Here is a 15,854-nt window from a genome sequence, read left to right as displayed (position 1 = left end):
ACCTCACAGAGGTGTGACCATATGTGTGTTTTAGGTGTGAATGTGTGTTTCAAGTCCCTGTTGATGGAGCAGGGAAGTGTTGGAGCAACAAGGGATCTGTCTTTATTTATCAGGAGATCACCCATTTAGCCCCAGCCTTCATAAAGGCTCTGACTGAGGCACAGTCACTATCCCAGGTTGCTCCAAGTCTTATCCAGCCTGGCCTTGGACACTTCCAGGGATGGGGCAGACACAGCTTCTCTGCCCAGCCTGTGCCAGGGCCTCTCCACCCTCACAGCCAAGAATTTCTTCCTAATATCCAATCTAAACCCACTTTCTTTCAGCTTGAAGCTGTTGTTCCTTGTCCTGGCACTCCATGCCCTTATAAACAGCTCCTCTCCACATTTCTTACATCACTATATTGGAGGCTTGGACTGTTTCTTTTTCCTTTTGCTGTTTCTGGTGTGCAGACACCGAGGAACCCTCTGCCTCCCAGGCTGATCTAAGGGGATGAGGAGCAGATGGGAAGTGCTGCTGGAGGAGCAGGAGGGTCTCTGCTGCAGTGTCTCTACATGTCCCCTCCTCATCACACATTTGTGTGCCTTCTTGGTCCCCCTTCCTCCTCTTACCCTCTCCAAATTTCTTTCTCCTCCCAGTTGAGCCTACAAACTCCCTGGAACTTTCTGCAGGGATTGAGATAATTCTTTCCCCCTTTTCCTTCTCTGTCTGACCCCATCTGTCTTTATGGCCTTGTCCTTTCATTTGAAGGCTTGTATTTGCTTTTCCATCACTCTTCCACTCCTGGCATCCCTATTCCTTTGTCCTGTCCTTTCCCAACTTTCTCCACACTTATGTCTGGCCATGTCTCTTTGCTTCCTTAGTGCTTGACACACACGGACAGTCCAGCTCTCCATGCCAAGGGATGCAGGATGCTCATTTTCCTGTCGTAGCTTTGGACCAGCATTTGAGGGTCACCTCCATCACCCTCTAAATTACTCTGTTTCAGCATGTTGGACTCCTGGGTCTCTCCCAGTGCTGGGAGTGTTTTGCAAAGCTGATGCAGGACCTGGAAGTAACTGCAAGACAAAGGAATCCCAGCTCTTCCCTTTGATATAGAGGGATCAAAGGGAAGAGTTAGACAAAGTGAACTTAAAGGCTCAAAACACATAAGGCAAATGGCAAGAGGCTCCAACTTCATGTGATTTAAATCCCAAGGCTTTGAGCTTCCTCTTACTTTTGGTTTGTTAGTGCTTAGGGAAGACTCTGTTCTTCAACGAGCTTATGAGTAACCTCATGGTACTCATGAGCAATCTGGAAGTGTCAAGGCCAGGCTGGACAGGGTTTGGAGCAACCTGGTCTAGTGGAAGTTGTCCCTGCCGTGACATGGGGTTGAAACTGGGTGATCTTTAAGTTCCCTTCCAACCCAAACCCTTCTGTGCTTCTGTGTTTGACTCAAGGGAGGAGATTTGCTGTCCCTCTCTGTGCAGGCTGGTCTGTTCCATGGAGGTGAGTCAGCTTCACGCTCCAGCGGAAAGTTGTGTTTCTTCCCTGAAAATTAGCAGAAAGTCATCCCCAATCTGGGAATAAATCACATCTGTGCCGTGCTATCATTCCCTAAAACCATTACAGTGTGTCGGAGGTGAGCCTGGAAGGGTCATGCGAAGCAGAAGCAGATGGGTATTTTGGAGGCTCTTTTAAACTTTGCCAGTGAAATATCAAATAAATATGGACTTCAACTAAAGCGTGGCAGGAAGCACATTTGGTAAAAATTAAGTAACAGTCCTGCAAATCATGTTGACAGGCTCTTTTTGGCCTTTCAGTGTCTGTTTCTCATTAAAATAGAGAAGGCTTATACCTATTTGTCTCCTGAGATTTGTTCTTCTTGCCTTTGCCTCTGACTCACTATCAGCAACGGAATTATTGTGTGCAAATTACCTGCCAAAGAAGAGGTGGTGACTGCCCAGTTGGCTTGTGATTTCATGGCCACTGATTAAAACCTTGTCTGCTGCTTATGTTATCATATCAATTAGTTAAAGCAATCATTAATAACTTTGCTCAATTCCACCTTAATTTTTTCAAATGCGGTCTTTGCACAAGATATCAAGTGGTGTTAACTCCTGGGTTTGGAGTGGTTGTTTCCAGGGGGTTGACAATTTGAAGCTGTCCCCAGAAATACTGGCTCGACATGACAAGTTTTAAAAGTAACTCCAGAGGTTTTTTTCCTTTTAATTTGCATTTGTTTGTTTGTGAGTGTGCTGGTTTAAAGGTGAACCAGCAGGGAAAATGAACTCACCACGAGAGAGATTATAAGTCAGAGCTAAAATTTAATAATAATATTACACTAAAAACACTGACACGAAAGGGAAATTGCTTTCAACTCACAAAAACCCAGCAGTATAACCCAGTGTCCTGGGGCACAAACCCAAGGGGGTTTGTTTGCCCTTGTGCTGAGACCCCTGTGGCTCCCCCCAGTCCAGAGCAAAAGGAAACGAAAAACCTGTTGGTGCAGGCGAGGGCTGTGGTCTGGGCAAGATCAGTGATCTCCTCCTGTCGAGGTCCTGCTGCTCCTCTGGATGCGACAAGAAGTTCCCGAGGTCTTCTTACCCACCACTTATGTACCCTCAGGGAGCACCCAGTCCCTCCCCCTGGGCGGGGACTCACACAATGGGTGATTAACTCTGGGAGCCAGGGGGGTGTTGAACTGTTGATGGCCCATTGGCAGCTCCGCCCCCCTCAGGCTGGGTGTGAAGTGATAATGGCTCCCTGGGCAGCTGCTGCTAATGGCCCATTGTCCTTGGGGAATGAATAGAGGGGGTAGAATACACAGCTTTGATCACCCCCACACAGGGTTAGCTAGTCCCTCCTGCTGAACTAGGACAGTGAGCCATCAGGTTGTGTGCAGACCATGGTCTTCATCAAGGCACCAGAACCAGGAAAGACAGAAATGATCTTGTTTGAAAATAGAAAGCTGAGATTGTCTAATAGGTGTGACTTTTAGACCCAGGGATTTAAAAGCAGAAGAGACACCCAGGAACAGTAAATTTTGGTGCTGTTGTTTCAGGCTTCTGTCATTCAACTCTGCTTTTGAAGTACTCACTCTCAACTTGTAGAGGGGGATGCTGTGTGTAGTGTGGAAAATGACCACTGTGCACACCCACTCTTTGGAGGTGATCAGGTCTTTTGCAGGACTTCACTATTCAGCTTCTGGAAGGGTATTGGCAGCATCATCTCTTCCTTGGAGTAATTATTAGGCAGTTAGGAAGGAATTCTTGGCTGTGAGAGGGTGGTGAGGCACCAGAGAACTTGTGGATTTTCTATCCCTGGAAGTGTTCAAAGCCAGGTTACATGGGTCTTGGAGCAACCTGGTCTAGTGGAAGGTGTCCCTGTCCATGACAGGGGATTGGAATGAGATGATCTTTAAGGTCCCTTCCAACCCAAACCCTTCTGTGAGTTTTAGGGTGTTCCTAAACCAGGCTGACATCCTAGGGAAGATGAGGGCCATCAGAGCTTCCAAGAGGCCCAAATCATGGGTTGAAATTTGGTTTGTCTTTGTAAAGATGTGCCACGTTCATCTCCCTCTAAATCCTCAGAAGAAGAGGCCTCCAAACTGCCCATTTCCTTGCCAGCTGTCCTGCTCCTGAGCAGCCCTGCACAAAACAGATAGGGAAGAACAGTTCCTAGAGTTCAGCCAACCCCTATCAAGCAATGAGTGTAATCCCAGTTGGCAGCAAAGGCAACTTTTGTTCTCTTTGATTGTTCTTTCCTGCCCCTAAAATACCCCTCATTACCCTCAGCGATATCAGAGGCTGAACTCTGCTCTCCCCTGCATTTGTTTCACCTAATTAAGGGCCTGTTAAATAAGGTCAGATGCCCTCTGAGAAATGACTGCAGAGATGGAAAATCCCACATGGATGCACAGCTAGGGATGGGAAAGACACTGTGTGAGTGCCTGTGTTTCTCAGCCAAGAAGGATAAAAGTGATTTGGCCCACTGGCAAAAACTGCAGCACGTTGTGCTGCTGACTCTTTTCAAAGAATTCTTTATCAGCAAAATCATAGAATCATAGAATGGATTGGGTTGGAAAAGACCTCCAAGATCATCGAGTCCAACCCTTGGTCCAACTCCAGTCCCTTTACCAGATCATGGCACTCAGTGCCATGGCCAAGCTCAGTTGAAAAACCTCCAGGAATGGGGAATCCACCCCCTCTCTGGGGAGCCCATTCCAATCCCTGAGCACTCTCTCTGTAAGAATTTTTTTCTGCTCTCCAACTTCAATTTCCCCTGGCAGAGCTTGAGCCCATCGTGCCCCCTTGTCCTATTGCTGAGTGCCTGGGAGAAGAGACCAACCCCCACCTGGCCAGAACTTCCCTTCAGGGAGTTCCAGACAGTGCTGAGGTCACCTCTGAGCCTCCTCTTCTCCAGGCTAAACACCCCCAGCTCCCTCAGCCTCTCCCCACAGCACTTGTGCTCCAGTCCCTTCTCCAGCCTCCTTGCTCTTCTCTGGCCCCACTCCAGCCCCTCAATCTCTTGCCTCAACTGAGGGGCCCAGAACTGAACACACCACTCAAGGTGTGGCTTCCCCAAGGCAGAGTCCAGGGGAAGGGTCACTGCCCTGGGCCTGCTGGCCACGCTATTTAGAAATGCAGGTTGGTATCCCTTTGCTCCATGCTTGGCCTTGCTCATCCATGCCAGAATCCTGCCTCTTCCAGCCCTGCCCCATCCCAGAGAAATGCCTTCTCTGCAAGCCCATGACATTAATCACTGGTCCAGCTGCAGAGAATGTGTGTCTGCAGCTGCTGAAGTACTTTGAATTCATGTGTCAGTCGTGGACAGTCTGACCCTGCTTGCTGCAAGACATGAGTTGGTGTAGCTGGGTCAGAGCACTGCTGGTGACATTTTGCAGCTGATGAGGAGAGGGGCTGAGTGACACATCCTGGGTCATGCCACGTGCCTGTGACACAGCAGTGCATCAGAGCTGAGTCTCTGGATCACCCCTGGGCCAGGAGTTGGGATACCCTTATGCCCACATCAACACAATTCAGTGCCTGATCTCGACTTTCCCCTTCAGGCACAGTGGTGGTGGTGTGTTTGTGCCTGAACTCTGCAGCTGTACCCTCTTTTATGTGTTCAATATTTGAAGGGAGAACTGCAGCTTTTCCAGTGCCATCTGTGGAGCTGCATTTGGCTTGAACTTCAGCTTGAACTAATGTCAGCATCCATCTCTAGGCTTGCCAAAGAAGCCATCCCCATGCCAGGCTTCCTCCACAGGCTGCTCAGAGAAGCAGCGCAGGAGCTGGAAGATGCACTGAGGCTTTCCAAGGTGCTGTGTTCTGTAGAGGATGGTTTAATTCATCCTTGGAGGTCCTTGCCTTAAGATACCCATCTGGGGGACACAGCTGTAGGGGGTTGCCTTGAGTCACAACATGAGGAATGAGGTGGGTCATTCAGTCTAACCAGGTCTCCTTCCTCCTCTACTGTGTTTTTCAGTGGGAATATTGGTCCTCTTCTTCATGAGCCTCTGCCAACAGTTTACCCCCTGCCTTGGCCAGAGAGCAAAAAGACTTGGAGGAAGGAGAGAGCAATGGCCATAAACGCCAAAAGCATTTGCAGAGTCATTCCCAGGGTGAGAATGGCAGGGAATATCGATCCTCAGGAGCGGGTGACAGGTGGGAAGCCATGCAGAGGTGTCCCCTGGGGCACAGTTGCTGCCTGACACACGGAGTGCAGGTCACCTGCTGGCACTATTGATCATGGGGCTGCTCCTCTGTGGAGTCACACACAGCAGAGCTCCAGCGCTGTTTGGGGAAAAGGACCTGGATCTGCGGAGTTCAGTGCATCCCTCTCGTGTTTCCAACAAAAAACCCCCAAAACAACCCACCCCCATCTCTCTGAGTCCTGCCAGGACTGGGAATAGGTCAGAGTATTAAGGGCAGCTCAAGGAATTTAGCTGGAAATCTGAAAATCTCCATCCTCCCCTCCTCCAGCCCCTGACCCTGTAACAGACCCAGAAGAAGGGGAGAAGAAAGGAAACCTAAGAAGCTGGTGATTACATGTGAAGCCTGGCAGAGCTGTAATCCTGGACTCCATTAAACATCTGTCCCCTCCAATCCCACTGACAGCCACGTCTCCTCCTCTCCGCTGCCTTCGCAGGTCACTGCAAAGCACAGGTTGTTAATCATCCCCTGCCTTTGGCATTCCACACCAGCCCAGTCTGGGAGGGAGGATTTGGGCAGCACCCTTGGCTCAGAGGTGCAGGGACTTCCACAGCCCTTGGGTTTAAGCTTTTAAACCCAACCCATCCTTGAGTGCTTTCCCAGGTCGGTGCCTGGCACTGTCTGAGCCTGTTCCCTTAATTCTTGCATTTTAAACTCGCTTCAAAAGTTGTTTCCATTACAGCCTCAAGTGCCTTATTACTTTCTTTGAAGGAAGTATTTTCTCTTTTAGGGCTTTTCCTTGCACAGAGTTACCATTTTTCTAATACATTTTCTATTTTCCATGTGCTTCCTAAGCATGCTCCATGTTAGTGGGGATTAATAGGAATTTCATTGTGTTACTCAGGGAAAACTGTGCTCCAGAGTTTGCTGTGTCTTCTGCACTCCTGGCTTTGAGTCTTTCTTGCTTTGAGGTCCCTGTTAAATATCTCTCATCACTTTCTATTACTTGATATAGTCATTATCATCATAGATGTGTGTAGTAGGAACAGGAAAATGAAATCCAGTCCAGAACCTGCCCTTGAAAGACAAACTGGCTTTTATGTTCTTTTCTATTAAAAAAAAAAGAACTTTAAAGTCATGCTGTGATGTTACTTTTTTTTTCATTTTCTTTGCAGGGTTTGGGGGTTTTATTTCCAGTTTTTGTGATTTTCCATTTTGTGATTGGAGACAACTGTACTCAGCTACCCAGAAAATTATTTTCTTGTTTTATTTCCTAACTGGATGAAGAAGTAATGAGAATCCATGAGGCCTAAATTAGTCTCTCTTGCTCTGTGCTTTTGTTTTTGTTTTGTTTTTTTCCCTTTACAAAGATATTTTGAACCACCAAGCTGAACATTTGGTCAATACTCTGCTGTATAGGCTGTATCTGTATTTTTATTTGTCATGTAAGTTTTGTCTGCTGAGCAACTTGTGCAGATGTTTGGGTGGTTGGGAAGGTTTGAGGGGACAGAAAAATCCCTGCAGAAAGTTGTGTGGATAAATCAGTGGGTGTTTGCCTTTCCTTTCAGTGAATACTGGACATGAACATGACAATTCCTCTGCCAAACATCCCACATGGCATTGCCTGAAGAAAAGTCAGATTAAGATTGAGATTTTTTTTAAATAATGGCCCTTAAATTCTTAGTTCTCATCCCAATCCCAGCACTTCATTCTGACTCCCTAAAAATCCTGTCCTTTGGTTCACCCGATGAACTGAATTCTTTTCCTCCAGTCCTGAACTCCTAAATAAACACCTGCCCTTGTGTCCCTCCCTGGAGAGTCTGGATCCATGGATGCCTTTGTGATGTATTTATAACTTGTAAAGCCCTTTGGAGTTCTTGAGGTTGAAAGACAGTGTTTGTACAAGATCCCTGCTCTCAGGACATCAGTTGGGAAGGAACTCTGGAAGGAACCTTGAGAGTGCTTTTGACTTCACGTGTCAGCAGTTCCTGCCCCAAAGAGCGAAGGTAACCCACATGTTTCCTCCGAGCATCCCACCAGGAATGTGTTTGGATGGAGTCAGAACTCCAGGGTGATCCACACCATTAATGTTGGATTCCCGGAGCGCTGGCACGAAGGAGACAGGCAGACATTTGGCACTGCCTTAACCTCCATCAGGACAAAGCATCCTTTATGCCCAAAAGCTGGATCCTTGTTTTATTTTATTTAATTTTTTGGTTTAATACAATAAAACAGGGAATCCTTTCTGGCAGTGAAACCAAATGCTGGAGGTCTCAGCTTTCTTAATCTCCCAGAAAAGGGTCCAGATTCAAAGGGAATAAGCCCAAGTCATTCCTGAACACTGAAGGGATTCCTCTCTCTCTCTCCAAGAGCTTTATCCATCCCTGAGACTTTCACCTCAGGCCATTAACTGGCAGGTTGGTCATTAGGAACCCCTTGGCAGTGACTGATTGTGGGGATCTCTTTTGCTATGGAAAATGTGGAACTGATTGTCTGGGTGACCCCATTTGACCTGGGGAATTCTGAGTTTAACCTGGCTTTAGACATAATAAACTCGAGTAATTAGCAGAGAAATTCAGCAGTGACATGTCTAATTGATTGGAAATGCCAGTTCCCCAATGAACTGCAGGGAGGGCTCTGCTGGGAAGGGCTCCTTGGGATGCTCTCAGGAGGCAGGAAAATGCAGGGCAGGAATGCAAAGCCTGTTGTAGGTTTGCTTTTCTTTCCAGCTGAGAATGCTGCAGGTTTGCTTTTCTTTCCAGCTAATGGCCTTGGTGAATACACCATCCATCACTAATTACTGATCCCTGTACTCAGCACTTTCCCAAGGTTGAGCTCACACCTCTGGGAAAATCCACCTCATCTCTGCACAGTCCGTCTTAACCCTCTGCTCGCAATGAGAAAAACACCTTCTGTGATCCTCATCTGTGCCCCACCAAGGAGGGCCCTGCCTGGGAGAACATCATTTATTTCAGGTCGTGGATTGATGATATCTTATGTCCCTTGCCAGCACAGATCTGTGATATCCTTTCCCAGGCTTTGCATTTCATAGAATCATAGAATCCTAGAATCGATTGGGTTGGAAAAGACCTCCGAGATCATCAAGTCCAACCCTTGGTCCAACTCCAGCCCCTTTACCAGATCATGGCACTCAGTGCCACGGCCAAGCTCAGCTGAAAAACCTCCAGGGATGGGGAATCCACACCCTCTCTGGGCAGCCCATTCCAATCCCTGAGCACTCTCTCTGCAAAGAACTTCGTTCTGCTCTCCAACTTCAATTTCCCCTGGCAGAGCTTGAGCCCATCGTGCCCCCTTGTCCTATTGCTGAGTGCCTGGGAGAAGAGACCAACCCCCACCTGGCCACAACTTCCCTTCAGGCAGTTCCAGACAGTGCTGAGGTCACCTCTGAGCCTCCTCTTCTCCAGGCTAAACACCCCCAGCTCCCTCAGACTCTCCCCATAGAACTTTGTGCTTCTGGACTGATGGCGGTCGAAAAAATAAACATTTAAATTTTTTAAAAAAAATTATTTATGCTTAAAACTGGCCAAAGTGCTGCTCTGGTTCATGGCAGGACCTCAGGATGGTGTGTGTGCACATCTTGGGGCACAGTTCCCTGTGACGTGGGGCCAGGAATGGCCTGGGAATGTCTCCCAGACAGTCTTGGACAGGATTCAGGGATGACAATGGCCAGTGACTGTTTCTGAGAGGCAGTTTGGCTGCAGCTGCTCCATCTGGAGACCAAGAGAGACAAATGATGTGCAGATCTGCTGTTCTGTACTCACTGGCCTTAGGAGCAGAGTGTGATGCAGGCACAGTAAATTCTCAGTGCAGACACAACTTTCCAGACTGGCACAAACACAGTGCTGAGTGGTTTGTGTAGGTACATTCAAAGTCTCTGTCCTGCTCGTTGAGTCCTTCCAGCACTTACAGGGGGCTCATGAAAAAGAGGGAAAATGACTATTTTTGCATGGACAGGTAGGAGAAGGGGGGATGGTTTTTAAACTGAAAGAGAGATTTAGATGAGATATTAAGAAGGAATTCCTGGCGTGGAGGGTGGTGAGACCCTGGCACAGGTTGGGCAGAGAAGCTGTGGCTGCTCCATCTCTGGAAGTGTCCAAGGTCAGGTTGGAGCAACCTGGGACAGTGGAAGGTGTCCCTGCTCATGAGGGGGAAAGAGGTAATCTCTAAGGTCCCTCCAACCCAAGCCATTTTGTGATTCAATGATACTTTACAGGACAGGAGCAATTTCAAGCTGCATTTTAGCATTTTTTTTGCTTGTAGTGTTAATTAAACATCTGAAATATTGATTAAGAGCTGATGTCTTCTTATAAATAGGAGCAGCAGAGGAGAAGAGTGGGTACATGTTTGGGAAAAGCTGAAGGAGCCTCCTGGGGAGCTGACAGCATCCTCCTGAGGGGGATGTACCAATTATATCTTCTGGAAAATAGGGAAGAAAATAAAAATTTAGGGATATAGACACTTCATTTTGGCAGAAAGGTTTAGAAGAGTCATTGGCCTGTTTTATTTGGTAACAGACACAGCCTTAGAGGAAAACAACCTGTTGCAGCTGTCACACCAAGAAAACTCTCCATTGCTCCAGCAGTGGAAATCAGTGTGTCAGTGGAGGGTCCCTGAGCTGCACAACCCTCTGGTGTCTCCTCCTGCCCTTCAGGTGTCACATGTCCACCCACCACCTCTGTGCATCCAAGCTCTTTGAGGACAGGTTTTCTTGAGGTTCACCACCTCCTTCCAGCCAAGGGAACCTCCAGAAACCAACTTGAGGGCTTCAGGAACACTTTCGTATCCAGGATCAAAAAATTAAAAAAAAGGAAAAAGCAATAGAGTGACAACACCATATGCACTGCAGCATCCTGTGGAGATTGTGGAGTCTCCAAACAAACATTAGATGTGTAAACAGTGTTTCAGCATTCCTTGGTGAGGGCTGCTGCAGCCCCATTTATTGCCTTGCTGATGATTTATTTTCATTCATTTTCATAGCTAAACAGAGAGAAGTGCTTGTGGCAAATATCACGGGCTCTCCCTGTTCCCACACAAGCCCAGCAAAGCCCTCCCTTTCCCTTCTCTAGACTTTGATTTGCAGCACCACAAGTTTGCAGAGACTCCTTGCCCCAGGTCTGCAGTGCTCAGACACTTTTGGGGTGTTATTCTCTCTGCTTAGAGGAACAGCAGCGACGGTTGCGGCACAAAAAGATACCTTAAATCCTGAAATATTTGTGTTTGATGCATGTGTTTGTGTCTTTGTGTCCTTCCTCACTGTTTAGAAAGAAGGAGGATTCATTCACACATGATAAAGAAGTGTAGCTTGGGATAATTTTTTCTTAAAGCAAAGGGACTATTTGTAGGTTTAAGCATCGACAGTTTTGCCACAGGGGCTTAGAAAAATAGAAAAACATCTTTACTGGGCAAATGAAATTGCCTTGCTCAGATGGGTCAGGTCCCTGGAAAAATCCTCTGTGTTTCAATGGGGCACTTCTATTCTTCTTTTGCTTGCATTTGTTATTTATCTTCTGCCATTCTGCCTCTCCAAGATAATAACTTTTTTTTTTTTTTAAGTTTTGCCAAGTGAAAAGTCACCCTGAATTTAGTGATCCATTTGTGGGGGAAAGATGTTTGTTCTGCCTCTGGGATTTGCCCTTAGCCTGGGATGCTGCTCTGTCTCCTGTTGGCCATGAAAATAGTCATGTGAAACACAGACTTGATGTAGTTTTTTATTTCTTATACATATAATATATATATTTACAAGAGCTTGTGGTGACAAAACCAAGTGCCGGGTCCTGCCCTTTGGCCACCCCAACCCCTGCAGCGCTCCAGGCTGGGCACAGAGTGGCTGGAGAGCAGCCAGGCAGAGGGACCTGGGGGGACTGAGGGACAGGAAGCTCAACAGGAGCCACCAGTGTGCCCAGGTGGCCAAGAAGGCCAATGGGATCCTGGCCTGGATCCAAAGTAGCGTGGTCAGCAGGCCCAGGGCAGTGACCCTTCCCCTGGACTCTGCCTTGGGGAGGCCACACCTTGAGTGTTGTGTTCAGTTCTGGGCCCCTCAGTTGAGGCAAGAGCTTGAGGTGCTGGAGCGGGGCCAGAGAAGAGCAACGAGGCTGGAGAAGGGACTGGATGTGGCGCTGAGTGTCCTCTGAAACACCTCCAGGGACAGAGAATCCAACATGTCTTGATCCAGCCCCCCTGTGATCACCAGCCCAGGGCACAGAGTGCCCTGGGCTGGTGATCACAGGGGGGCTGGATCAAGGGTTGGACTTGATGATCTCAGAGGTCTCTTCCAACCCAAGTGAGAAGAGAAGAGCAACGAGGCTGGAGAAGGGACTGGAGCACAAGTGCTGTGGGGAGAGGCTGAGGGAGCTGGGGGTGTTTAGCCTGGAGAAGAGGAGGCTCAGAGGTGACCTCAGCACTGTCTGGAACTGCCTGAAGGGAAGTTGTGGCCAGGTGGGGGTTGGTCTCTTCTCCCAGGCACTCAGCAATAGGACAAGGGGGCACGATGGGCTCAAGCTCTGCCAGGGGAAATTGAAGTTGGAGAGCAGAAAAAACTTCTTTGCAGAGAGAGTGCTCAGGCATTGGAATGGGCTGCCCAGAGAGGGGGTGGATTCCCCATCCCTGGAGGTTTTTCAACTGAGCTTGGCTGTGACACTGAGTGCCATGATCTGGTAAAGGGACTGGAGTTGGACCAAGGGTTGGACTTGATGATCTCGGAGGTCTTTTCCAACCCAATCCATTCTATGATTCTGTGATTCTATGAAAAGAAGAGGAATGGCTTCAAACTGAAAGAGAGTAGGTTTAGATTAGATACTAAGAGGAAATTCTTGGCTCTGAGGGTGGTGGGGCCCTGGCACAGGTTGGGCAGAGAAGCTGTGGCTGCCCCATCCCATCCCTGGGAGTGTCCACGGCCAGGTTGGAGCAACCTGGGCTAGTAGAAGGTGTCCCTGCCCATGGCAGGGAGATGGAACGAGATGATCATTCATGTCCCTTCCAACCCAGACCATTCTATGATTCCATGATGTATAAATATAGAATATTTATATATTACTACTGATTTCTTAAAAGAGTTTCTAAAAGGCTTCAATGTCATCCTAACTACCATCTCTTTTGGGTCCAGTTGGGAGCAGGCTGTGGGTGAATGAAGCTCTGTAGCAGCAGGAGCTCCATTGCATCTTTCCCCATCATGCAACAAGTTTGTTGTGAGCTGATGGGGTGACTGGAAAGATGATGCACAAGTTTATCATTTATCAGACACACAGAGCACCTGGACCCACAGCACACATGGAGACCTGCTCTGATGTTCATGCCAGGTCATAGGGCAGGGAAAAATCATGTCACACAGACATTACCTGGCACTTTTATCCATCTCTATCTGCAAAGCCATAAGGATCAGCTTCCCTGCCAGGGAGGCACCACTGGGGTGGGAGGCAGCCTGTGTTTGGCAGTGCACAGCACCATTACTCTAATGCATCTGCAAATGGGAGGCTGGCAGGGGCTATTTGGATAATGGAGTGGCTGGGCTAATAAAATTAGCCTCCCATTCCCAGCCTGAGTGGGGAGGAGGGGAACTGTCCATTTTGAGTCTTTCCCAACCATCCCCTGCCATCTTATTCCCCCCTTGGCAGCCCAGGAAGGGGAGCAGAGGAGGGGGAGCCCTTCAGCAGAGGCAAAATGTGCTTCAGCAGGGGCAAAATGTGCTCCTGCACCGACCCAGCGCTGGGGCTCCCTGGGAAAGCAAATCCCTGGGCTGTGCTGGCTTCACCTCGGCAGAGCTGAGGCTCCATGAGCCCTGAGCCACCGTCACGCTCCACAGAACACCCTCCCCTCACACGGGGCAAGGTTGGAAATGCATTTGTCACTTGAGCTCCAGACAGCAAACGACGCTGATTTAATTAACCCAGAGAGCCCTGCTGGCCTTGTCTGCGAGAGCTCAGGACAGCAGGATGTGGAGGAGCGGAGGGAGAAGGGAAAAGGGCAAAGACAGGTGGCTGTTGGGCAGTCAGAAGCCATCCCAAAGCACTTTGCCTCTCACTACCAAAAGGCCTTTACAATTAGGCTCGATGTGATTTACATTTACTTAAAGTCATCTGCATAATGGCATCATATAATGCACAGGAAGTGCAATCAGGAGCTTCTGAAAGCTTTTGGAGGACTGACAATCCCTGCAGAGCATGAAATCTTCTTTCCCCTGCAGCTGGAAATGAGTCCAGTCTTTACAGAGCGTGTGTTCATGGGCTAAAATGCCAAAAAATCTGCCTACCAATCTGTCTGACCTGGCAGCTCTTTCATTAAGTGCCCAGACTTGCCCTTTCTTTCCCACCTTTCCAATGGATTTATTGGGACCTTGGAGTTCTTACTTCCACCTCTCCCAGGAAGGAGGATTTTCATCTCTAGCAGAGCAAAACACACATGAATGTGGGTTTGCTGTCAGGCAGGGGCAGGAGCTGCAGCACCTCTGCCCACACCTGGCAGGTTTGCTGTGAGAGAGATCAACCGTACTTGGAGAAAGTCACCTTGGCCAAGGGCCTGTGAAATTTTAATGCTCCCCACCAAATATTGACTCTCCAGGGGTGTCTGAGTAAGCCTTTAGTGGAGAAGTCGATATTTGTCTGATGTTTCAGTGGATAGTGTTGCTTTCCTCTGAATTTCCATTGGACCCTGCCAGCCTCTCCCAAACTCCTTGCAGGGTATCAGAAGCCAGATCAAAACATGGGAGGAGAAGGGAGTGCTCCCTTTGGAGGGTTGTTTGGTGTTGTCTGCCTCTCCCAGCCTTGCTGAGACCCTCTGCTGGTGCCTCCTCCCAGCTCAGCAGACGTGCCTGGTGGAATCACTTCCAGCACAGAGCAATCCTTTCCCATTTGGCTTTCCATCACTCTCCAAGGAATTTGTACAGCCAAAATTGAGGTGTTCAGATACCACCAGTGCTGAATGCAGCAGAAACATTGCAATAACTGCAAACACATCAGCAGTCTGGGGTGACAAACACTCTTCTTCCCACTGGAGAGCATTGAAGAATAATCTTGTCACTCCATCATAAACAGACTGGCGTTGGTTTAGTCTGTCCCACTAGGAAAAGAAGCTCCAGGTCAGATTTTAGGCAGGGTTGTACCCATATATTATTAATAGTAGACACAGTGTATTTACTTCCCTGCTGTTCTCAAGCTTCTCAGTTGAATTCTGCAGCAAAGCCTCTGTTCTGTCCCTGTGGAACGGTCATTCTGCCTTCTTGGGCAATTTAGCATCTGTCCCACACAAGTCTGAGATACACAAGAATTCCAGTGGGGGAAAAGCAAATCTATTACCTTCCAGGTAGCAAAATCACTGCTGCAGGTCAGATTTGTGCCAATTTACCTTCCATTTGGGACTCAATCTAAGTTGGCTGTGCCTCCTAAGAAAGGATAATGGTATAAACAACACAGCACTAATATACTGAGCAATTAAAGGACTTGTTCCTCACTGAAGTTGAAATTCATTATATTTCCATTTGCAAGGCAAGCTGGGCAGACTCCGAAATAAGTGAAAAAAAAAGAGCTAATTTATATTTATTTCTGTTTGTGCTCGTAGCAGCGAGTAAATAAGTCCAGGTGCACAAGGAGAGCTGGAAGACTCTAATTTCAAAGGCAGCTTGGGTGTCTGGTAACTGTAGGAGTCTGGCCTTAAAATAAATGCTAAGGAACTGTTTTCAGGAGCAAAAGGCACAGAATTTGTGGGTGCATCTTAATTGCTGTTTTAAATTTAGTCACAGAACCACAGAATGGTTTGGGTTGGAAGGGACCTGAAAGATGATCCAGTTCCATCCTGGACTCACACCTTCCACTCCACCAGGTTGCTCCAAGGCCTGTCCAGTCTGGCCTTGAACACTTCCAGGGATGGGGCAGTCACAAGTCACCCTCCAGTGGAGATCTTGTCCCACCCAGCTGCTGGTTGGTGCCTTCATAGATCTGTGATGTGCCTGAAAGACATCCAGGCAGAAAGGGACCTGGGGGTACTAATTGACAGGAAGCTCAGTGTGAGCCACCAGTGTGCCCAGGTGGCCAAGAAGGCCAATGGGATCCTGGCCTGGATCCAAACGAGCGTGGCCAGCAGGCCCGGGGCAGTGACCCTTCCCCTGGACTCTGCCTTGGGGAGGCCACACCTTGAGTGTTGTGTTCAGTTCTGGGCCCCTCAGTTGAGGAAAGAGCTTGAGGGGCTGGAGCGGGGCCAGAGAAGAGCAAC

General features: G+C 48.3%; 1 protein-coding gene across 2 annotated transcripts in view; it reads left to right on the top strand.

The window, feature by feature from the left end:
- The window catches only part of PLXNA4 (plexin A4), a 538,710-nt gene that overhangs the window by 281,538 nt on the left and 241,318 nt on the right, over positions 1-15,854 (top strand). The window contains exon 5 of one of the 2 annotated variants that reach the window (XM_071552882.1): positions 7,202-7,279. The exons of the other annotated variant lie outside the window; for it this stretch is intronic. Within the exon in view, the coding sequence (XP_071408983.1) occupies positions 7,202-7,204 (3 nt within the window). The 3' untranslated portion in view covers positions 7,205-7,279. Of the gene's footprint in view, positions 1-7,201; positions 7,280-15,854 lie in introns of those variants that run through there. 2 annotated transcript variants of the gene reach the window in all.

This window comes from Pithys albifrons, chromosome 3, assembly GCF_047495875.1.
Source record: "Pithys albifrons albifrons isolate INPA30051 chromosome 3, PitAlb_v1, whole genome shotgun sequence".
Taxonomy (NCBI): Eukaryota; Metazoa; Chordata; class Aves; order Passeriformes; family Thamnophilidae; genus Pithys; species Pithys albifrons.
Note: the sequence above shows the minus strand (reverse complement) of the source record. Positions and strands in the feature narration are given on the sequence as shown.